General features: G+C 44.7%; 1 protein-coding gene across 1 annotated transcript; it reads left to right on the top strand.

Moving 5' to 3' along the window:
* Positions 1–50: 50 nt before the first annotated feature.
* Positions 51–23,324, top strand: LOC126544134 (small ribosomal subunit protein mS22-like). Its single transcript, XM_050191362.3, has 8 exons — positions 51–194; positions 337–518; positions 1,366–1,530; positions 3,086–3,229; positions 5,516–5,599; positions 14,999–15,144; positions 16,869–16,971; positions 23,154–23,324. The coding sequence occupies exons 1-8, from the start codon at positions 71–73 to the stop codon at positions 23,274–23,276; spliced, it is 1,071 nt and encodes a 356-aa protein (XP_050047319.1). The 5' UTR covers positions 51–70; the 3' UTR covers positions 23,277–23,324.
* The last annotated feature ends 928 nt before the right edge of the window (positions 23,325–24,252 follow it).

The raw sequence follows: 24,252 nt of genomic DNA, 5'->3' as shown, positions 1-24,252 counted from the left end.
GTCAACTGACAATGGATTGTGTATGCTTTTTGTTATCCTATCCAAGTCAGATCCAAGTGGCGCATCAAATATGGCGTCTGCCATGGCGTCGAAAACATGCTCCTTCGTCTCGCGGTGGAAACATTTGTTACGACAGCCGGCTACTAACGCAAAGTCTTGGGCACATCGTGCTAGAAGAACATGTGCAAACACAAGTTGGTGAACGTTGTCTACAAATTAAAATATGGTTCACGGCGCTAAAAGAGCTGTTCTTGCGTTGCGAGACCCGTGTTTGCAATCTGAAGACGCAGAACGTGAATGAAACCATTCACATTTCTTTTCTCTCGTGTTTTACAGGCGTCGCTGATCCTTACAAGCGTTCCGATAACATAGACATCGAGGCTTTGTTCATCAGTCCGAAAGTGCAGAACTTTCTTCAAAAGCTCGCGGGTTTTGACCTCGACAAAATCTTCGCACCGATCCCCGTGCCGTTGAACACGCCGCGCTACAAGTTCCTCACAGATGAACAACTTGAAGAGGTACGTTTAAGTTTTGCTGTGCGTTGTTGTGCGCCTGCTTAAATCTAGCTGATAGAAACTGAACTGCGTCGAGCAGTTGCCGCTGTAACGTGAGCTACGTGATGATTTCTGAACACAATTAAGAAAGGCCCCTTTCTGTGCCAGTTCTTAGTAAAATGCACACTTGTGTACCGTTCTGCGTCACTGCTCTTGTTTTGAAGGACGCTTGCAGTGATCCTGACCCGTGGTGCTAAATATTTTTCTGGTCATCTAGAGTTGGGCAGCCGGGCCCCGCGGCGGCCACATTTCTGTTGTAGTGAAATGCGAAAACGCTCGTGGTGCTTAGATTAAGGTGCAGGCTAACGAACCTCAGACGGTCAGAATTGATGCGTAGTCCTCTACAACGGCGCGGTGCCTCGTAATCACTTCTTGGCTTTTGGCACGTTAAACCGAAAGATTTCATTAATATTTTTTGTTCATCTACACGAAACTCGCTCAGCTAAACTTTATTGGAGCTCACATTAACTCACACAGTGCGCCACTTACGTTTACAGTTAACACCATTCACACTCACAATTATTTCACTAGTGTGCCGCATTATAACCATCATCATAGCAATCACGCTCACGGACACTCCCGCATATCCGCCGTCACTCACATTCACAGCTTTGTAAGAAGCATGAGTCATCATGAGTGACTGTGGTGACCTGTGGCTGCATGATTATGTGCCGTTGCATGAATGTGCAGGCTGCTTTTAGTTGTTATTTCATGCTAGTTAGGATCTAGTTAGTGTCTCGTGCAAGTATTGTTAATTGTGTCTTTAGCATGCCACTCTACCTTGCTCCCTCTTCGCTGCATACTCTCACAGGAGCTGCAAGACTCCCGCCGTCGTGCCCAGCAAAAACTGCAGATGCCACCAGTGCTTCGAGAACGCAAGCCATGTGAGAAAGTGCTTGCCAAGGATCCAGAAATCCAGGGCTTCTCCAATAGCGCACACATCTTCACGGACATTTCTTATGGCTACAAAGATCGTGTAAGTGTAATGAAGCACCTTTGGGTGGGCTGCACTTGGCATTCAGCAATGCAGTGATCAAGTTGCTACTTTGGTAACTTAGGATTGTGAAAGAAGCAGTCCTCTCTGAGGCGTGCCAGCTTGCTAGGAGATGCTTTTTTAATTTTTTTAATATTAGACCTACATTCACCGAGTTGCAACACAAATGTATTCCTGGGCAGGAGGGACCCGGCACACTGAAGAACCACGAGGACACACTTAAGGCTGGAACACCTTAAGGCAGGTTCATTGTAGACTGCGCCATTGTGAAGAAGAAACAGAGACAACACCCGTTCACTGGGCCGGCTTTTCTATTCTCTGCCTAGCCATCTTCCCTCTCTTCTAGAGCCCGCTTTGTGAGTGCTCGAGGCAAAGTTCACTTCATCGTCACAATATATATATATATTTTACGCATTTTATAACACTATTTTGTAGGCCTCTATACAGCCATCTAACACTACTTTTTGAAAGTCATTGCTTCATTGAAAATTCATAATCACTTGCTTGGCACTCTATCGCCTGAACTAGCCCTTGCACCAGTAAACTGCACGCTTCTTCATCACAACATATACTCTTGCCAAAAATAAAAATAAGATTGGTGTTTTGGGTAAGGTACGGGCCCCTTGTTGACAACAAAAGCGAAAGGTAAGAGCCGAGCCTTATGTGCAATGTGATCCACTGTTAAAAAGGTACAAGTGAGCTAGAGCACATGGAAATTCTTCCCTCTGGAAAGTGTACAACCTCCTCCAGACTTTGCAGCAGATGACTTCAGGTTAGTGGTGCTGTCATTTTCTATACACAGCTATGCAGTGCATTGACATAACTTTTTTACCCGCTCTTGCAACTAGAGTTCCACAAAAGTTAGAGCCCTTAGTTTTCATTATGAACCACTTGGCTATGGTGTTACGCAGCTAAATGCAAAGTCATGGGTTTGATTCCCAGTGGCGGCCACCGTGTTTTGATGGGGGCAAAATGAAAGAACACTTGTGGGCTAAGGTTTATGTCCACGTAAAGAACCCCAGGTGGTCAAAAATAATGCAGACGCCCCCCAATATGATGAGCCTCATAATCGGATTGTGATTTTGGCACATAAGGCACCAGAATTAAATTTAGATAATGTAATTAGCTTTTGTAGATAAAGTTTGGCCCTTACCTTTCGCTGTTATTGCAAACAAAGGGGCACGTACTGGTTTGAAAATTATAACTTTGTTTAGTTTTTTGCAAGGGGGTGTGGATTTGTTGTTGAACATCTGCCAGATGATGTTTCATCTCTTTTTCGGCTACCAAGTGCAACTACATCATGCTGTGAGATGTTGGTATAGCGCATACCATACACTTCAGTTTCTTCGGCATAGAAATCACGGAATACATTTTTGCTCCACAAGAAAGCTGATTTTAGATGTTTTGCAGAAGGTCAGCAGAAATGGCATAGGATTCTTAACTGTGCCAGCTGCGATGTGTGTAATGTTCACTTTATTTCCTGACACAGTGCAGCAGAATGAGTTTTCAAGTGTCATGTGCAAACCTGTATTTTCAGGAGCGCCTTATTGTCGTACGAGAACCCGATGGCGTACTCCGTACCGCCAACTGGGAGGAGAGGGAACGCATGCTGCAGACCTACTTCACTAACAAGGACAAGTCCTTCTACATGCCTAAGATGTTTGAGCCTGGTTACTTACAGGTGACTGTTCAAGTTCATTTAAAAGCTGTGCACATTCATTCACAGGAGCAATGGTGTAAAGCTTTTTCAAATCTACCAGTGTATGTTCTAAAGATTCAACCATGATGTGCTTTCAAACAGCCACAGCATATGGCAGCAACAGAAATAAAGTTGGTGCACTTTGTGTTGCTTGCACCATGCATACCTGATCACAGTTACTTGGTGCAAGTTTATGCTATTTGTGAAACTAAACACTCTAAAGGTATAGCCACATCTGCAGAAATACAATGTGTGAAACATTGCTTATGTCAAAACAAGCTAATGTCGGCATGGCAACACTGGCCAGTGTCTGTCCTGCTGGCTCCTGTCGGGGAAGTCTCGTGACAGCTTCGGTATTCAGAAGTTCTTGACACTGCACTCAGTGATGGTTTGAGACAGAATTGGGAGATGGTGACAGTGAGTGTTGCATGGTGCCTGCCATCATGATTGAATGTGCTGCTTCTTATTGGTTGAATAAGAATTCGAATAACAATAAGTTGAATTGGCTGAATTCAAATAATAGTAGTGCTTGACTGTCTTATTGGTCTCCTTGGTTTATTGCATATAGAAAGCCATAATATGCAAATGATCCAGGGACATTTTGCTGGGTCTAGCAGCTGTTCCTGAATAGTGGGGCATACTGTGCTTAATGGCAATCTTCTGTTGCATAGAAAGCTTTGTTTTCCCAGTTTTCTTCCATGAAACAAGAGAGGTTTTCCACTTTATAGCAAGTGCTTTCTGTGGTTTATCAGCTTGTGAAGCTTGTCAGCTCGTGACGTACAAAAGCGGGAAATGTGCATCATGTGACGATCAGCACCAAACGTGTCAACTGTGGACAGCATCAACAGTAAAGGGTTCTCAAATCAGGAGGCCCACAGCAAGTTTGCGCATTGTCCACCCACACCCCCTTCTTTTTTCGTCCATGCCCATCTGCTGTCCGTGTAAATAGGTCTGCAGCTGAGGGTTAGGGCACTGGTCACATGATATTTTTAAGCCTGTCATGTGAATCCGAAGCTAGTCTTGTGATGGGTCGCTTAAAGCTACAAAAAGAGACCATTGTGCACGTAAAAGTGGTGTTTGGAACGAGGGGCCACTGTCTGGTGTTTCACAAATGCGGCAGCCACCGACAACAACCATCACATACAGTCATTTTCGTTGGCGAGGTGGTTTGTTGGTTTTTTGAGGCTCGTGCGACCGCTGTGAATCGATCTGCGTTGATTAGGTATGAAACAATAACTTTAGTAGCCGATGGCTGACGATGCAGCTCTGATTAGGCTTAACGGGCTAGACAGTGTGGTCGATAGTGTGGCAGTGATGAAGATTCGCCGTCGGCCGTTGTGATAACGGCTGGAAACCATTGCGGAAAGCTTGTCGCTAATATGTGCCTAGGACAGCTCATCAGTGATCGGTCGCGAGATCACGCGTTTGTGTGGGCTAGATTGACGGCCATCGAAGCGGCTTTCAGGTCCGTGGACAGGCAACTACTGTGAGCACGCGTGTCTCTTTGCTCGCATGTAGACAGACAGCTTCGAATTGTACGAATCTGCATTCGTGAACACCGAACATGCGTATCCGATACGATCAACATGCGTTCCGGTGGGTAATCGGCACAATCGTCACACATGGTTTTGTGCATTTCATATGCACTGCTTTTGTTGTTTGCTATGTCTGCATAGTAGTAACCCTTTCAATTAGTCCGGTTGACCTGGTCGAACCTTGTATCGACAGAGATTGCGCGCTGTGGGAACGCGATGCGTGTCAAAGCGCCGAACACAGCCCGGTAATTCACTGAATGTATGGAATATTCAAAAAACCTAATATTCGAGAAATCAAATACTAGATATCCGACTCATGATGTGAAATATTTTGACGTTCGCTATTCGATTTGAAATCCAATATTTGAGTATTCGCACAACCATACTATTTTCAGAATGAGATGAAAATGGCAGGATATGGAGCCAAAGAAATGAAGAATGATGCCTCTGCAAAATTTCTTCGTGCAGAAGTCTTCTCCTAAGCTGAAACATTCACCTCAACTACTTGTTCATTGACATGCCGCTACCATTGTACATTTCATAATATGCGGATTTTGATGGTCCATTGCTTTTTTGACAGCAAAGTGCATGGCAACCTGAGTGTGCCACAGTCATTTGGTGAATGTTCTTGAGGCACGAAACACTCTCCAAACTTGTTTGGTGAATGCTTTTGGATTGGACGATGGATCTGACAGATATCTCTTGCTGTTTTTCTTTTTCACGTGCCTTGCAGGACGTCTTAGACAAGCAGTGGTATCGGTTTGTGTTGGACAGGGCCTGTGTTCAGTTTGAGCCAGATGACGCTGAATATATCAGGGTGAGTACTTTTTTTTCTCCCCCAGAGGGACATCATTCCTCAAGATGCACTGATGGGCTAGTTGATGTGTAGTTGTGATAAACCTTAGCACAAACAGGATAACACAAGAAGGAATTGGGACGAAACACTACTCTCAACTGACATCCTTACCGTGTCACTTGCTTATTAACCTTTTGCTACTTATTACTTGTTACTACTTATTAAAGGGACCCTGAAACGATTTTGGCGATTTTCTACAAACGTACTGAGCCGTTAGAGTAGGTCCTTCTGATCATTAATTGACACATCTAAGTGCTCTGTGTAAAGCGTGTAATTTATTATAAGGTTTTAAAAATGCACATCGCTGTCGATCGCAGCGCACTGCTCGGCGGAATTTTAAGCCGCCCCTACCCATATGATGCAAATAACCCATATGACGTCACATGGGCGAGCTATCTGATTGGCTGACCAGGGCGCGTGGTCGATAATTTTTCCAACTTTATGGTGAACAAATGATGCTCGTAATAGTTGGAATGTTAGTTACTTTGTTTTTGTAAAAAGAAAATAACTTAAAGAGAATACACAAGAATAGTTTTTTAGTACACTTGAGCACTTCCGGCACACAGCAAGTGTCGTCTGCTTGTGTTACAACGTGCGCAGTCTTTGACGAGAGCTCCGCCGTCAGTGTCGATCAGTCTTTTCGTGAGCACGATGAATCACCCTTGTTGCGTTGTGGGCTGCAGACGTAGCGACTGGAAAGATGTGAAGTTGCGAAATCGTGTCCCTCTGCAAGGCAGCATACGAGCAAACTGGCTGCTGCGCATCGGACTGCGGCTATCCGATAGGCGCCAGGGTTTGCGCGTTTGTGGCCGTCACTTTACAGCGGAAGATTACTAATGCAATAGCGTTTCGCAAGTCCGGTATTAGGGCAAACACAAGCGCAAGGGGACAGGGTCTGGCCGCTTGACTGTGTTGGGATGAGCCATGAGATGAGCAGAAAGGTAAATGTGAATGGTCTGCACGGTGCAGCCACCTGGTGGCACAGAGCTCAACCATACACAGTAGCAGCAACGAAGTGCATTTTTCTTTGCTGCTGGTGTGTATTTTTCGCAGGAGTGTAATCATCAACACGTTGTTCTTATAAATGTTTAAAATGTTTTACACTTGGTTAGAGCAATATTAGCGCTTCGTTTGACTGGTTAAGCGCTGCGCCAACAAGTGTCTGGACCGTGCAGACCGATCAGGCTGCTCACGTACGTCTACTCTGAAGTTCCTTCATCAGTTTGAGTTTATGCCTCCAGTCATTTGCCGAAATGACCAGCTTGCCTGTGGTTACCGGAATACCGGCCACCTTCGGCGCTACGACAGAATGCTCGCAACGCACGCTGCTTCGATGGCTCTCGGTCGACGGCCAAGCGGCCAGCGGAGAGGTCTCGCGCGGGAGGAGGCGTGCTCCAACAACCGGAAGTGGACGATGTGACGTTGCATCGTGACGCAGGACCAGTGAAGGCGGAGCTTAGCGCCGCTCGCTCGGCGAGCGAGTTGAGGAGGAAAGGCATGGCTAGGGAGGAGGGTAACTTCTAATCGCTTGTAACTCTATTAATACGTAACGCTTCACTTAAATTGTGGTGCGAATGTTCTACTTAAGCTGTACCCTATGCGCCTACAAAATTTGTCCAAACCGTTTCAGGGGCCCTTTAACCCTCTAAGGGCCAAGCCCAAGTCTACTTATCTCGCCACCAATGTACACTCTTGGCCGTACCCGAGATAATTTGTGAATGTGGAACATCTGCAGGTTAGTTGCACCATCTACATTGGCTAAATTAAATTTTATAGCAGGTTTTGTTTTATACGACAGATGGCACAACTAAGCTTATCGACTGTAAGGATTGCTAGTGTTTCTGACTTTTTGACGTGTCGGACCACTGTAAAAAGCCTGCATATATTTTAAATGATACAGAAATTCAAGAACTTTCTATGAACTCTGATTCAGAGGACTTGACGCTGATTATAAGGTGTCTTCAAAAGTCTTTGACAGTGTTGAAGGGGTCATATTTCCTGAGGAACATAAATTACCCTGATTACTTATTAGCATCTCCTAATTCTTGTTTGCATTTTGTCTTGAAAAAATTTGTTGAATGTTTGGTGACATATCACCTATAGATATCATCTTCATTTAAGCCTAGTATGGGAGTCTTGCGCTGGAGTTTGAGGTATAGTAGCGGCGCCTGGTGGCGGCGCGGGAAACGACAACTGGGTCGTACCAGCTTGGGTCGTATTGAGCCCTGGCTGTGGCGAAGCACGTTTCTAGGCCCAGTTTTGCGTCGATTCGCACTTTTTTCTGCCCTGTTGCGAGTGCGAAAAGGCTCGTCACTTCTCACAGACCATGCCGACCACGCTGCGAGCTCGCCGCAGCCTATAGTTTAACGAAAACGGACTCTCCGTGTGCCGTGGGATCTAATGCTGGGAGCAGAAGGAATCGGTCCGGAGACACCTAGCCCAGCCACGAAAAGGCGTCACCGTCATTACTTCTGCGTTGTGGGCTGCCATGAACAAGAAGGCCTGAATCCCAACATCAGATTCTACCGTTTTCCTTCAAGGCCTCGCGAAGTGGAGTTTACGGGCGCGCTGCATAGCTGCAGTTCGTCGCGCTGAGTAAGCGAAACTTCGCGCCATGCTGACTGTTTCGCCTGCCTTGAAGCTTGCTTGATTATCTGCGTTCTAAAATTCGGGCTTTTGCACCTACAGTCCCGACGGCAGACCGACATAGCAGCAGGCATGGCTGGTGACTCACGATTCGAAACCCGGCCACAGCGACAATTAACAATTCGACCGGTGCGAAATGGTGAAGTGCCCAGGTGTGTGCAAATGACCACAAATGGCCGGGCTGATTCGGTGACATTTCACTACCCCACTATGAGCAGCACAGGTTAGAGAGTTAAATGTGCTCATACTTGACCTCAAGCCAGCATGTTGAGGCAGCGCAGCAACATAGTATTGATTACAGCAGACCGATTTTCGAGCGTTGTCATTAAAAGCTACATCAAGCGAGCAGCGCACGAGCTCGCGCTGCAGCGCGATTCGCACGTATACGTGCGAGTTCATATGCATTGCATCAGTTATTTATCAATTGCTAAAGGGACAGATGGTTGCTACCACAGTGCAGGTATAACTACTTGTCTGGCGGCATGCAGTCAACAAAGATTGCGGAAGGCCTGCCGTTTCGCGGCATGTCGAAAGACCGCTGCCGTCGCGGCGCGTACGATCGTGCGCTCGAGCAGTTCGTACATCGCGGCGCGTACCGTCGTGTGCTCGAGCAGTTCCGTACACATGATGTCTGCTTATTGCTGCTGTGGATTCATTTATAGCAAGCATTTCCTCGCGTTTGTGCGCCTGAATCGGGCAGCGTGCAAACCTTACGTGAAGTTCTACTTCGTACGCGACTCGCTTCACTTGCGATTGACACCGCGCTAAAACTTCGCCGCTTAATTCTTAAACGGCGTACACGTATTCGGCACTGCATAATTTCTTGCCTTTACGCAGCGTGCCACCCCTGAAAAAAATCTTCAGCGCCCGATATTCGCTGCAGGCCGTGATAAAACACAACCGAAAGTGACGGGTCCATATTGTAAACGTGCTTTCCGAAGCAGACGACAGAGCTTGGTACGACCCATTTTTGGACGGAGGGCGCTTTTTAGCACCTTTTTCGCAGCGCCCTCTGGGCAATGCAAGAGCCCCATAATGTGCTACTTAGACAGAAATTGAATTTATTGCACTTCAGAAAATCTCCTGGCACCCGAGGGTTTAAAAACCCAGTGATGAGGAGCATTTGGCGCAGAAGTCATCATGACATCAAAAGGATCAGGAGAATGACGTCAGAAAAGATATTAACAAAATTGATTGTTGTACAAAGTAGCAGAACAAACTGTGGCGCATTCTGACAATAAGCTTCTAATAATTGTTGAGCTTTCTAATGTTATGATGCTGTGGCTTATTTACGCATGCTAATGTCTGGCTTCTCAAGAAGTAGAGCTGTGACTCCATAGAGATGTCAGTTGGGAGTAGCACCTTGTCCTGGGGGGGGTCTCCCGCTTGAGTCCCGCTTGTGCTAAAGTTTATTATAGACACTGTTATTGGTGGACTAATTTCACACTTGCAGCAAGCTGCTTTGGCTGAATTCAAATAATAGTGGTGCTTGACTGTTTGTTATGTGTAATGTTATTGTATGGACTACCTGCCAACTTTAAGAATTAGTAAAACCCGTGCTATTGTAGAAATTTGCATAGTACATGGTAAGATTCGAGTTCGTACATAACTGACCTGACTTTTAGTGCTCCTTTATGATTGTCATGTCGACGCATACATTTTAAAATATTTTACGATAGAATAACAAAGCCAATTTTGAAAAAGACAAATAAAGTTGCTGAGTGACTTTTCTATGGCCCAATTTTTCGGACCTGTCTATTATATGGACCAACCTGTGCAGCGGCGACATCAACTGATGGATCCAATGTTAAGGGCAGCCGAATTGTCAACAGCTGTTACGTGAATATTTTGTTAATGAACTTAAATAAGCATTTCTGCTTGTGTGCAGTGCAGATCGTTCTTGCTGTGACTACAGAGCGATTGCCTACTCACAGCACCTCTACAGAAAGAAGTCTGCGAACCTTCTATAAATAGCGAACTTATTGAATAAGCAATCTTTAGTATTCTTCATCAAATTTTAGTATTTTCTGGCCTTCAGGGTAGTGTTTTTCAAGTTCTAAGGTTAGCAGGTCTGGGACAACATTGATGTGTCCCACATTTTACACGAGTTGTACTGCGCACACACATCCATTGCTTTTTTTATGTTTCCTGGTATGAAAAATAAAAATAAGAAGAGGGAAGCCTGCACCACCTTTAAGGTATAGCAGGCATAAAGCCAATATAAAATCAATGAAGAAGGTTTACAGAGGCAACCCAAATTGAATTTAGAGAAAAAAAAAACTGTATGAAAAAAGAAAAAACAGTGCAGAGTTAAGCCTGCTGAATTCCATAGATAAATAGTCATACATAATTGAAGATGGATGGAAGAGGCAGAATGCACTCTAGAGACTACCTCCAGAAAACGACGCACCAACTGCAATCAGCGCCCAAGCCCCACCCCCGACTGCTCCCTAGGGCCATCCGCCGACGCCCCTGCAGGGACATGCAGCAGTGGCTCGTATTTTGTTGCATTAGTTCAGAAGAGCCGGTGCATCCATCCACCTCAGCCGGACTCTCGCCATGCTGCTGCGATGCCATTGGTCTGGATGGCTGACAGCAGTACATGGTAGTAGTCGACCAGGAATGCTCGTCTGAGTGGTGTGCTGCATAAATTCTTAATACAGTGATGGGTGACAGAGCCAGTAAATGGGCAACAGAGGCTAAAGAGGAAGCACATAATTAGGAGAATAAAGAATGTGGTTGAGCCATCCAGTACGGGGAAGCCTCGCCATAGTTGGCATATACAGTGTGGATGGCGAAGAACAGTCATGTAAAATTAATATGAAGTGGTGAAGCAAGAGTGAGATGGAAGAGGTGATTAGTGAGTATCAGGGAGAATGGAAGAGAACAGAATGGGAGAGGAGGAAACGGAAAGAGCGACGAGCTGTACCAATCTCAGGAGCAGGGCCCAAGATTGTTTGGATTTCAGCAGGACGGGATAAACATCGGGTGATAGTGTGTCGACGCGTGTGAGCGCTCGTAATTGATACAGGCCGCCACTGGAATCTGAACCTTGCAACGTTTAACGCTAGAATGTTATCCACTGAGGCGAGTCTAGCAGTGCTATTGGAGGAATTAGAAGGCAGTAAATGAGATATAATAGGGCTCAGAGAAGTTAGGAGGACGAAAGAGGCATATACAGTGCTAAAAAGCGGGCCCGTCCTGTGCTACCGGGGCTTAGCGGAGAGACGAGAACTAGGTGTTGGATTCCTGATTATTAAGGGTATAGCTGGTAACATACAGGAATTCTATAGCATTAATGAGAGGGTGGCAGGTCTTGTGAAACTTAATAAGAGGTACAAATTGAAAATCGTAGAGGTCTACACCCCTACATCCAGTCATGATGACCAGGAAGTCGAAAGCTTCTATGAAGACGTGGAATCGGCAATGGGTAAAGTCAACACAAAATACAGTGTAATGATGGGCGACTTCAATGCCAAGGTAGGCAAGAAGCAGGCTGGAGACAAGGCAGTGGGGGAATATGGCATAGGTTCTAGGAATAGCAGGGGAGAGTTATTAGTAGAGTTTGCAGGACAGAATAATATGCGGATAATGAATACCTTCTTCTGCAAGCGGGATAGCCGAAAGTGGACGTGGAAGAGCCCGAATGGCGAGACTAGAAATGAAATAGACTTTATACTCTGCGCTAACCCTGGCATTATACGAGATGTGCACGTGCTCAGCAAGGTGCGCTGCAGTGACTATAGCATGGTAAGAACTCGAATTAGCCTAGACTTGAGGAGGGAACGGAAGAAACTGTTAAATAAGAAGCCGATCAATCAGTTAGCGGTAAGAGGGAAAATAGAGGAATTCCAGATCAAGCTACAGAACAGGTATTCGGCCTTAACTCAGGAAGAGGACCTTAGTGTTGAAGATATGAACGAGAATCTTATGGGCATCATTAAGGAGGGTGCAATAGAAGTCGGTGGTAACTCCGTTAGACAGGATGCCAGTAAGCTATCGCAGGAGACGAAAGATCTGATCAAGAAACGCCAATGTATGAAAGCCTCTAACCCTACAGCTAGAATAGCACTGGCAGAACTTTCGAAGTTAATCAACAAGCGTAAGACAGCTGACATAAGGAAGTATAATATGGATAGAATTGAACATGCTGTCAGGAACGGAGGAAGCCTAAAAGCAGTGAAGAAGAAACTAGGAATAGGGAAGAATCAGATGTATGCGTTAAGAGACAAAGCCGGCAATATCATTACTAATATGGATGAAATAGTTCAAGTGGCTGAGGAGTTCTATAGAGATTTATACAGTACCAGTGGCACCCACGACGATAGTGGAAGAGAGAATAGTCTAGAGGAATTTGAAATCCCAGAAGTAACGCCGGAAGAAGTAAAGAACGCCTTGGCAGCTATGCAAAGGGGGAAGGCAGCTGGGGAGGATCAGGTAACAGCAGATTTGTTCAAGGATGATGGGCACATTGTTCTAGAAAAACTGGCCACCCTGTATACGCAATGCCTCATGACTTCGAGCATACCGGAATCTTGGAAGAACGCTAACATAATCCTAATCCATTAGAGAGGAGACGCCAAAGACTTGAAAAATTATAGACCGATTAGCTTACTGTCCGTTGCCTACAAAGTATTTACTAAGGTAATCCTAAATAGAATCAGGAACACCTTAGACTTCTGTCAACCAAAGGACCAGGCAGGATTCCGTAAAGGCTACTCAACAATAAACCATATTCACACTATCAGTCCGGTGATAGAGCAATGTGCGGAATATAACCAATCCTTATATATAGCTTTCACTGATTACAAGAAAGCGTTTGATTCTGTTGAAATCTCAGCAGTCATGGAGGCATTACGGAATCAGGGTGTAGATGAGCCGTATGTAAATATATACTGAAAGATATCTATAACGGCTCCACAGCCATCCTAGTCCATAAAGAAAGCAACAAAATCCCAATAAAGGAAGGTGTCAGGCAGGGAGATACGATCTCTCCAATGCTATTCACAGCGTGTTTACAGATGGTATTCAGAGACCTGGATTGGGAAGAATTGGGGATAGGAGTTAATGGAGAATACCTTAGTAACTTGCGATTCACTGATGATATTGCCTTGCTTAGTAACTCAGGGGACCAACTGCAATGCATGCTCACTGACCTAGAGAGGTAAAGCAGAAGGGTGGGTCTAAAAATTAATCTGCAGAAAACTAAAGTAATGTTTAACAGTCTCGGAAGAGAACAGCAATTTACAGTAGGTAGCAAGGCACTGGAAGTGGTAAGGGAATACATCTACTTAGGACAGGTAGTGACCACGGATCTGGATCATGAGACTGAAATAATCAGAAGAATAAGAACGGGCTGGAGTACGTTTGGCAGGCATTCTCAGATCATGAACAGCAGCTTGCCATTATCCCTCAAGAGAAAAGTGTATAATAGCTGTGTCTTACCAGTACTCACCTATGGGGCAGAAACCTGGAGGCTTACGAAAAGGGTTCTATTTTAATTGAGGACGACGGAACGAGCTTTGGAAAGAAGAATGATAGGTTTAACGTTAAGGGATAAGAAAAGAGCAGATTGGTTGAGGGAACAAACGCGAGTTAATGACATCTTAGTTGAAATCAAGAAAAAGAAATGAGCATGGGCAGGACATGTAATGAGGAGGGAAGATGACCGGTGGTCATTAAGGGTTACGGATTGGATTCCAAGGGAAGGAAAGCGTAGCAGGTGGCGGCAGAAAGTTAGGTGGGCAGACGAGATTAAGAAGATTGCAGGGACTACAAGGCCACAATTAGTACATGACCACGGTAGTTGGAGAAGTATGGGAGAGGCCTTTGCCCTGCAGTGGGTGTAACTAGGCTGATGATGCTGATGATGATGATGTTGAATTGAGACAGAATGCATGCGGTTAGCATGCACCGAGGTCAAATAGTGTGTTGCATCAAGACAAGTATCCCCGCGCGCACACTGATCAAAGGCACTGAGATTAAAACGGTGAAGGCAATAGTGAAAGTGCCTGTGCCCTGTGAAAAAAATGAGCCAAAAAGCAGTTGGGGGGGAACCAGCACGGTATTCTGCAAACGCTGCACACCCATTTGTAAAGGGGAGTGTTGATTCCCTCGCACTGCCAGTAACAGTGCCGTTGATCTTGAGCAAGTTTGATAAACTGATTGCGCTGTAATGAGACCAGCGCAAACTAAGCTGGTGGCCACTGTGGACAACACAGCTGAATGTGCTATTACATTTCCCACCAGGCCCCTGTGACCAGGGACATGATAAAGAAAGATAAAGTGTTAGCAACGGGCTCTTTTATTGTTCGAACAACTTCAAGCAATATGACCCTAGCACCCTGGATACAGTTGTGGCGATATGCGTCTGCAAGGTATGATAACTCACCAACTAGCCCAACTTTCCCCATTACTAGACTACACTGTACGTGACTGGGTAGTATTGCATTTCAGAAATGTTGGCTCCACTCCACTCCGCTCTCGAGAAAAAAAGGTGCATTTGTTCTTTTTTTCTTCTCTCTCTCTCTCTTTGTTTCTTTTGGCACCCTCCTGTCATTCTGCTCTTCTGTAAGTGTTCCCTTAACCATTTGGATAATCAAGCATTCTGTGCCTTGGTAGCGGTGGTGTCTTTCGTGATCAAAGAGCACTTCTGCAGTTTTGAAAGTTGTGGTAATTTAAACCACCTCCACTCTCCCTGCTCTCTTGGTGCAGGTGACGCACACGACGTACGACCACATTGATGCCAAGCGTGGCTTCCATGAGCTGCGGTCAACCCGGCATTTTGGCCCCATGGCTTTCTACCTGGCTGTCGTTGGCAAGGTGGACAACCTACTAATCGACCTGCTTCAGAGGGAGATGTGAGTTGCCTGTGCTGCTCCTACTCCATGTGGCTGTACACAACTGAAGTGAATACCATATTTGCGCCAATCTAACACGCACTTTCTCAAAGAATGGGTCCGAAAATGGCTTGTGCGGTACAGCCAGATGTGAAGCCAAAGCTGCATTTGCGGCATTGGCAACAGCCTACCGTCAGTGATGTTAGATGCAGCGTTGTCACCGTCATCACTAGGTTCTGCACTCGGTGACTAAGATCTGTTGCCCTCTTTGGTCTCGCTGCCACCTTGCAGTTGCATTAAAGAATCTTGCGTTTTTTTCTTCATCTCGCTACAACTGCGTACTCTGTTTCAGTAGCTATTGCAGCAGAGCCAAGGCTACGCGATCTGCGCACGCAGATCCTTGCGCAGCGAGATGTAGTGCCACAGTTCGGAATCGTTGCATGACTGGATGGCCTTGACAAGTGGTCTTGTCGGCAGGTGTTCACTTGGAAGTTTCCCTGCAGGTCGCAGCTGTGGCTTATTGCGCAATTTTGCTTTGTGTTATTTTATGAAATATTTGTTGAGGCTCTATATGCAATGCTGCCGTGTAGACGTTAATTTGCATTTAAGAATTACTAGCAGCTTCGACAGTGGCTGTATTCATATATGTAGTAGGCTCAGCCGCAAAACCGTGGAGGATTTCCCTCCTGGGTCACAGTGCATTGTCCTTTGTAAAAAATAGCGTCCGCAGACTTGTTTGTGCAATGTCGTTCCACGCTGCTCTTTTACAAGAAAGGAACGAATAATTAAACGTTAAACATGCATGAATACTAATTAAGAAAATGGCAGCACTTACGAATGTCAGCGAGTGCACCGTGTGCAAGTGGATGCTGCAAGAGGTCTGAATAGATGCTGTCACGCTGTGCGATGTCAGATGTGCGACATGCTGTCTGAGTGCTCTTCTGATCCCTCCGCTTCTGCAACCCTCCTTCTCTTCTGTATTTTGAAATGTCTTGAAGACACTCGCATTTTTGGTGTCAGAATGAATGTGGAACGAATTTTCTGCTGCTGCTATCGCAACAGCTAACCTTGCTGTGCAGTTGCAGTTTTCGTAGATACAGCCGCCTCCTGCGCGGCAGCGCTTGCCGCTAGCAAATGACAGGGCCCACAAGGGCACCATTAGGTTGGGTTTGCTGTCCCCATTGGTCGAAGAAGCCTGTAGCTTTCACAGTGCTGCACAGAACTAGTGAAACATAGCACAGCATTACATTCTCCCATTTAGCAGACGAAGCCAGTCGGGTGAGTCAGAGCTGAACTTGCGGCGAGATGAAGAGGAAGAAGGTGCTCGATGGACTGCATCAATTTAATGTTAAGCCGTTTGGACTTTGCAATGTCCCCGCTGCCTTCGAGAGATTTATGGACTCGATTCTTCACTGTCTAAAATGGGAGCTCTGTTTGTGTTGTTTTGATCATGTCATCATTTTCGGACATACTTTTGATAACCATAACTACTTTTTAAACCTCGTTCTAGACTGCATCGAAAAGGCCGGCTTGGTTTTAAACTCCAGGATGTAATAGTTTGGTGAGCGACAGGCATTGGTTCTTGGCGACCTGTATGACAAAGATGGCATAAGACTGGACCTCCGGGCCTTGGAGACGAAAAATTCATGAAAATATTGATTTTTTAGTTCTACTAGCATAGTCTACTTTTCATGGCGCACCTGCCAGGCAAAAATTTTTAAAAATTTTCTTGCGCTTAACAACAGGATCGAAGACACTGGTCACCTGTTAAGGCTGTTCTACCACATACATCCACCAGCCGATGGCACACAAGTGGATGAAAACACAGACAACATTGAACTCGTCAAGGTAAGCAAATAAGTTGCTGCATTGCTAACCCTTTAAAAACATTAAGCATTAGCTGTACTCATTCTGATAGTTGGTACCAATAGAGCTCAGACCGCTTGTGATGTAGCTGCTTATGTGCAGGACCGGATATAATGCATTCTTTTCTGACTTCTGTTTGTCGTCCCATAAAACCAAATGTATACACATACTGATTATAGTGCAACCACGTGAGATGAAATATTATAGTGCAACCATGCGAGATGAAATAGCAGTTATAACGCCCTTGCCAAAAAATCTCAGACAAGCGAGGCAGTGAATGTGCTTCTCAATGAGGTGCATGGCCGAGGAAAGATCGATGAGGGTGATATGGCAAAAAAGGAGTAGACGCAGAGCGAACGAGGCATAGAGGAAGAAGAAAAACAAAGCAGCAGCGGGCTGGCTCAGCGGGCATGTGGGGGTTGCCTAGGCAACAGAGAAGCTTCTTGCTCCAGCTGCTTGTCATGTGTGTGGAAGTGCAGGTGCCAAACGTCTTTCTTGGACACTGGCAGGCTGGTAAAAATATCTGAATTATTGGGCAGGCAGGGAAAATGAATTTCGATGGTAAATTCAATTTTGCTTTTTACATCTTCACAAGGCAAAAAAAATTTATTCAGGTCGCAAAACCGCTTCGGATTTGCTTGTAGCAATGTGTGACGTCACTAAGTGCAGATATAGTACCTGCGACCTTGACTTTGCAACGCTCTCATTTTAAACTCTGTTCTTCAAATTTATTCGTTCGAAATGTTGGCCACACATGAGCTTTTGACGTTCCTGCCAATATTGCAAACATAAAAACTTTTGCTATACGTGTTTGCGGTAGTTGCTGGCTGATCGCTTGCAAACTCCATTTGACGCATGCTGCTATCAGTTAAGCCTGTGCGCGTGATCCCGCGCCAGATCTTTGTGTATTTGTCTATGGGTCTGAGCAAATATCAAGAGTGAGCTGCCAATGACGGCATGCCACCTGAGACTTCCGCCAGCTAGGTCTAGGCCTAGGTTCAACTTTCGCTGTCAAGTTGGCAGCCAAAGTTTAATTTTGGTGCAAAGTCAACGAAATGCTTTGCAATGGCTCTATAGCACTTGAAACAACCTCACCAACGAAGGTGAGGACACATAGAAATCATTTCCTTCGATTCTTGGACATTGGTGGCACGTTCACAGCCTTTGAAAAATGGTGTTTTGGTTATAGTGCAGTACCGCTTATAGTATGAAAATTCACGACTCCGGCAACTTACGTTATAAGCTGTCTATGCTGTATTAGCCTCATGTGCGACCAATGGCGGCGTTGCGAATGCACTCCTGTGACGTCAGGCGGGGGACTCGCCTTTGCCTTCTGCTATGCTTCCGCTAAAATAGCTTCATTTTCATGCGTTTGCCTGTGCTCTGACTGTGTGCTCGCTTACCATGGTGCTCTCCTATTGCCCATATTTTTTGCTAGTCTTAGATTTATAGATGTCAGCATTAGGAGGGCAACAAACATTATATAACAAATATTTTAACGTATCTTTTATGTGATCACCCGATGTATTAGCTCAGTGGCTATGACGTTGCGCTGCCAAGTTCGAGGTCGCTGATTTGACACCGGCTGCACTGCAATGGAGGTGAAATGCAAGAATGCTCATGTGTATATATATTTAGATGCATGTTAAAAAACTCCAGGCGGTCAAAATTAATCTGCAGTCCTCCACTACGGCATGCCTAATATTGATATGGTGGTTTCATCACATGAGACCCCAGAATTACTTTTTTTATGTAAAGACAGTTATTTTCATATAACCACAGCTCTCACGGGCAGGGGTAGTCGTAAAGCTCGTGACTCAGTCATGAAATAACACTCTGAGCGACTACATGAGGGTCTGCGCACATTTGAAACTCAAGCCCAATTGCACAGCTCATTCACAAAATTTTTCGAAACACTAAGCGGCGTTGTAGTTGAATACAAGCTTCGGATTTCGCGCATAATTCTAGTCACTTGGTGTTGCAAATAGCAAACTTTTTATTGACAAGTGGTTTATCTCGAAAATTAGGTGCACCATTATCTATCATGTTTCACAATCATCAAGCATGTTTTCTCATTCAAATAAATCACTGCAACTTTCTAGCACAAAAATTTAAAGTTTGATTAGGTCAGCATAAGACTATTTCTGTTCAACGCACTTTCAGACTATCGGAAAATACACCGAAATCATCACTTTATCAGCGTTATAATTAAATATTATGTTATAAAGAGAAAGAAAATGCCTGAAAGCCTGTGAACATTTCATTATGCCATTGTGTGTACGTTTAGTGTGCATTAATCTTGTGTGTCTTTAGAGCTCCAGCTGCCTGTTTGGTCAAGTGCCAGAAAACCTGAGCTTCTCAATTTTCTTGTTTCAGTTCTAAACATGTATGATGCGTTTACAGAACAACATATTTTGAAAATGGTGGTTTAAGCAAAGTTTGCCGCTTGTTTTTGTTACGCAATAGCACTAATTCGCGTCAAGGGACGAACCTCGCCCATGCAATGTGCTTGCTACCCATGGCAGGAGCAAATAAACAATGGGTTATGCTGAACTGAGTAACATGCAAAGGCAAGCTGTGTCACTGTGAAAGTAACCAAGTTTATATAAGATTATCTTGCAAAGGTCAGCACTTCAGCACAAGAGTACATAACTTTGTTTTCCCCACTAACTTTGTCCGCCCTTGTTTCAGACCACATATTGCTGCAATGCCACTAAAACACTGCACGCCTTTACACGTCATGGTGACCACGTAATTTTGTGTGAATGGCATCAAACGTCTTTCGTGATATGTTTAACATGCTGGGAAGCAACAAATGAGAATGTCTGCGGCCAGTGGAGGAGCTGACCGGACTCACACCATGCGCTGCTTTGCCAAACATAGTATTACAGTGTAGACACAGTAGCTGAGTGCCAAATGCTGCAGTTCATCGTCAGAAAAAGGCTGACGAATCAATATGAGTGCACCATGACAACGAAACTGCAATGACAGAAAAACAGCGCCACACAAGCACGTGTACACACTGATGACTAGCAGACGACGCCAGGAGCAATCCACCCTAAGCTTGGTCACAACTACAACTCCGCTCAATTTTGCAGGGTACAGTGGCCTAGAACATTCTGTATATATAGCATTCCACGAACCTGCCAACTCGCGTTTCAAATATTCGAGTAGAGCACATTGGCAGACAGCTTCAAGTTGCCTTCACCTAGCAACCCCATGCACGGCATGACAGCACAGTACCCCCGCCGACATCATTTGCGAAAGGGCTCAAAGATCTCGCTTGAGGCTAATTGCCAAGGGCGAATCCTACTCGCTCTCAGTGAACTTTTCTTTGGTTTGCTTCGTGGTAACAAGTAGTGTTGCGCGAATATTGGAAGCTTCAAATATTCAATCTGAATCTGCTGTTATTCAGTTCGATTCGAAAGACTTTTTTTACTATTCAAAATACATACTCGATATCCCCTAACAATTGCTGTTGCCGTTTCTTTAAGTCAGCTTTGTCGCAACACAAACCTGTTATGCGGCGACACATACAAAATGTATTGCGGTGAAGCTTATATTAAAAGTAGGAAGGGGCACTGCTCCTGCTGGTGCTTAAAACACTATCAGCTCAGGCGCCCACACTGTAATGCCTGTTCATGCATCTGCACAGCACCAGCAGCCAGGTAGAAACCTCTGTGTCTGCTACTAATATGGCTAAGTGCCCAAAAAGACGGTTTCCAAATGACAAATATGGCCAAGTGGAAAGCTTGGCAGTGTGTTTAGCCCCTCATTATAAAGTGGTTGAGTACCACCACGTGTGGATTAACTAGCTGTCTTTAGAAACAACAAGGAAAATTCCAACACCAAGGAACCCAGATGTGTACTTAACAGTGAAAACTTGGGAATAAGTTCCTTCCATGTCAGCACTGTGTTTCGAAAGAATGTGATGAACTTAACCAGCTGAAATTTTCACTGCCATTAGCACAAGTTGAAAGATATGTGCACGATGACGTTATGGACCAAAAAAGGAGATGCGTGTGAGTGGTGGTGTAAGCATGGTGTTGTATAGTAGACTTCCAATAATGACACCTTAAAATGCAGTGCAATAAGAAAATGACAAAAGTGGGTCTCGGGCCGCTCTGGCCCTGCCAGCTCAACGCGTGCTGGCGCCTCGTGCTGAAATGGTTCTTGCAAAGTAGGCACATCAAAACTTCCCGCCGAACTGCCTCAGCTGAAGAAGCTCCCGACACGGGCCGAATTTGAGGAGCTTAAATGTAAGCGTGCCAAATCCACAAAAATGACAGTGTGCTTCTAGGGCCGCTTGAGCCTCACCGCTTTGGCCCCTGTTGGCATCTCGTGCTGCAATGATTCGCGCAGCACTTTGCATTACATGGGTGTCAACAACAGTTGACTGCCAAATTTTTTAGGGACTTCTGGTTGTACTCTGACGGTACGTTTCTTTCTCGAGTTTTTTCCTAAACATATGGATGAGGTTCTATTCCAATAATCTAACAAAAAATAGACATTTTGTGTGCAAATTATACGTAAGTTTTGTCAGTATAAACTCATGCCAAGCAGTTAATAGCCATTTTCAAGGCTAGCTAAATATCGAATCTGTTTACACAACTCGTTCAACTGCTCAGAGAGATGGGGCAATCTGAGCACACAGGCTAGTTGGTAGCCTAGGTGAGCACAGTTCATGAATTAGGGAGGAGCGGGGGAAAACCATATTTAAAAAAATAATACTAACTAAAAGTAAAGGTCGAGTGCTCAAACTAAAATGACGTATTTTGCGTCGAAAGAGGTCCCTGTCATCTAGTAAATGATTCCGAGATGTGTGGTCTGGATTGCAGTCGCGGCATAGTGCATGACATGGAGGTGAATGATTGCTCTGGGTGATTAATTTGTCAAATGTGGGGAGCTCATGTGGATAAAAGTGGGGAGTGAGAGCAGTTCTTGCTTTTTCGTGGTTACAAGTGGATGTTTGTAAAGCATTTATATTTACACTGTGGTCCAGTGACAGGTGGTGCGCTGAATGGAGGGTAGCAGTGCTTCACCGACACGATTAAGACGAATTCATCCGAGCGATCGCTGAGTACGCGAGCAGTGGTCACAGTTTGTAACGATGCATTTAATTTTTTATTGCTATCACACATCGTGCAGAGTTCCCGATCCCAGCAACAACAGTGACGAGGCTTTGTCAGAGTGAAAGAACAAGGAGTACAACTCAATGGGTCATTATAAAATACTGCCTCTTGGCTGCGGATGTTTGCCAGGAACTGCATTCACAAAAAGCTCTTGCACTAGAATTGTTTTCAAGAAGAAATTCCAGCCACTCCTTTTGCTGGACATGTACGTACATTTAGTGAAGGCGGCCAGCCAATTGCAAGGAGCACTTACGAAAGGAAAGCTTTGCGAGTTCTGCAACACACTATCAGAGCCACGATTGAGAAGGGCAGCATGCACCACATCTATTTACCTTCATACTGCAAGCCTCATGCTCCCTACGAACAAGGCGCAGCGTGTCGTGTGGGCCAGACATTACACCAGAGCGCAGGAGCTGGCGTTCGTGGCAGATTGCAGTTTGAGGTGGCAACATTAGAGTGCGTGTTTAATTGCCAACACGCAGCTTGGACGGTTTGGTGCATTGTTGGGTAGCTGACAGCTCGAGGGATTTTTGAAACGCTAATTCGAAGAACCTACAAGCAGCATAATGCGCTGCCAGATTTTGGCCTATACGACATTAAATGATCAGTAATTCTTTAGTCTGCACTTTATTAAAAAGTTTATTATAGCGATTTAAAGAAATCTTTTGCTTCGTTAAAACAAGATTTTGAATGTGTAGGTTTCTATGAGAATTTCGAGGAAAATTACTAGATTTAAGAGAAATTGATGTAATGCTCCATCGGTCCACAAGGTGGAGTAAATGAATTGACAATTGCATTGTTATAGCATTCCTTAGTGTGTTATAAGCTACTTTATCATAAGGAGCTTTGACTAGTGATACAGTACATTTGAAGTTACCAGGACCTTCAGGCTTGTATTATTCAGGTTTGGATTGTCACAAGTAAATGGCAGTGTACTTACATGCTGTATTTTTTTTTAAGAAGAAATCAATTCTTTATTATACGTATGCTCCTTACACAGCCATTATTGTATTTCTTTTTGGCTTCCCACAGTTCTACACGAGGAACAACTCCCAGAAACGGAGCCACATGGAGCTAGCCCTACAGACCTATTTGGAGGTTCGCAGCAGCCGAGAGGAAGCAGAGAAGAACCTGGCATCTGCCAGGGGCCATTAGTGATCACGCACGCAGAATAAACATTATACAATATAGTTGAACACCTTAGCCATTTTGTGCGAGACTTATTTTTAACCCTTCTTCTGCCGTTATATTCAAAAAATGTTTCATGTGTTGGTTTGACAGATATTTCGTGCTGCATAAAAGCTGGTTCTTTGTTGTCACTTTCCCCGTCTTCAGAATTTACAAACAGTTCATAAATTCATTTCATGGTATGAATATGCAGGTGTGCAAAACACGGACTGAAGAAGAATGAGAAGGACAACAGAAATGTCAACTGAAATGCATAGTGGTTGCCACTGTACGACTATTGTGAAGAACTATTCCTTTCATTTTACACTAGGCATTTGGGTTGCCTCTCTTGTTCTTCCCGAGTCCGTGGCTTGCATGCCTGCATATGTTTGGACCACAAATCCCTGCCAACTTTCTCAGCCTTCCGTCATTCATAAGTCCTCTTGATGAGATAGTGTCTGCACCCAGTTTTTCATCTGCCATAGAGAACTTTACATGAATCTGTTTTAGACAATATTTCCAGTATGCCGTTTTATGCATTGTGTAACAAATTTTATAATCGGATGTTGTTAGTATTGGATGTGTTGTCTTTCTTTACTAATTACGATGATAGTATTTTTAATACCACAGATGATATGATGCCGTTGTTCACAAAGTTGACCTTTATGTTTGTAAATAACCCCCCTACGATAATGCCCAACTCAGGCGCTGTAGGTATTTGCAATAAATAAATAAATAAATGAATAAATAAATTGTCTGTCCGTGCTGACTGATCTGCCATACGAGCTTGCCATGGCTGCTCTGCCGAGACAGAACAGAGCACCAAGACATGTGCCCCACCTGCTGTCATAAGTTTAACCTGCAAGTTTTGAGTGTTTAAATTGTCTCTCCATAGATAGCTGAACGGGCACAGAGTTTCTTTTTTGCACAAATGCAGAGGCAGGGAATGCGCTGAAAACTTAAA

This window comes from Dermacentor andersoni, chromosome 3 (genome assembly GCF_023375885.2).
Source record: "Dermacentor andersoni chromosome 3, qqDerAnde1_hic_scaffold, whole genome shotgun sequence".
NCBI classification, from domain to species: domain Eukaryota; kingdom Metazoa; phylum Arthropoda; class Arachnida; order Ixodida; family Ixodidae; genus Dermacentor; species Dermacentor andersoni.
Note: the sequence above shows the minus strand (reverse complement) of the source record. Positions and strands in the feature narration are given on the sequence as shown.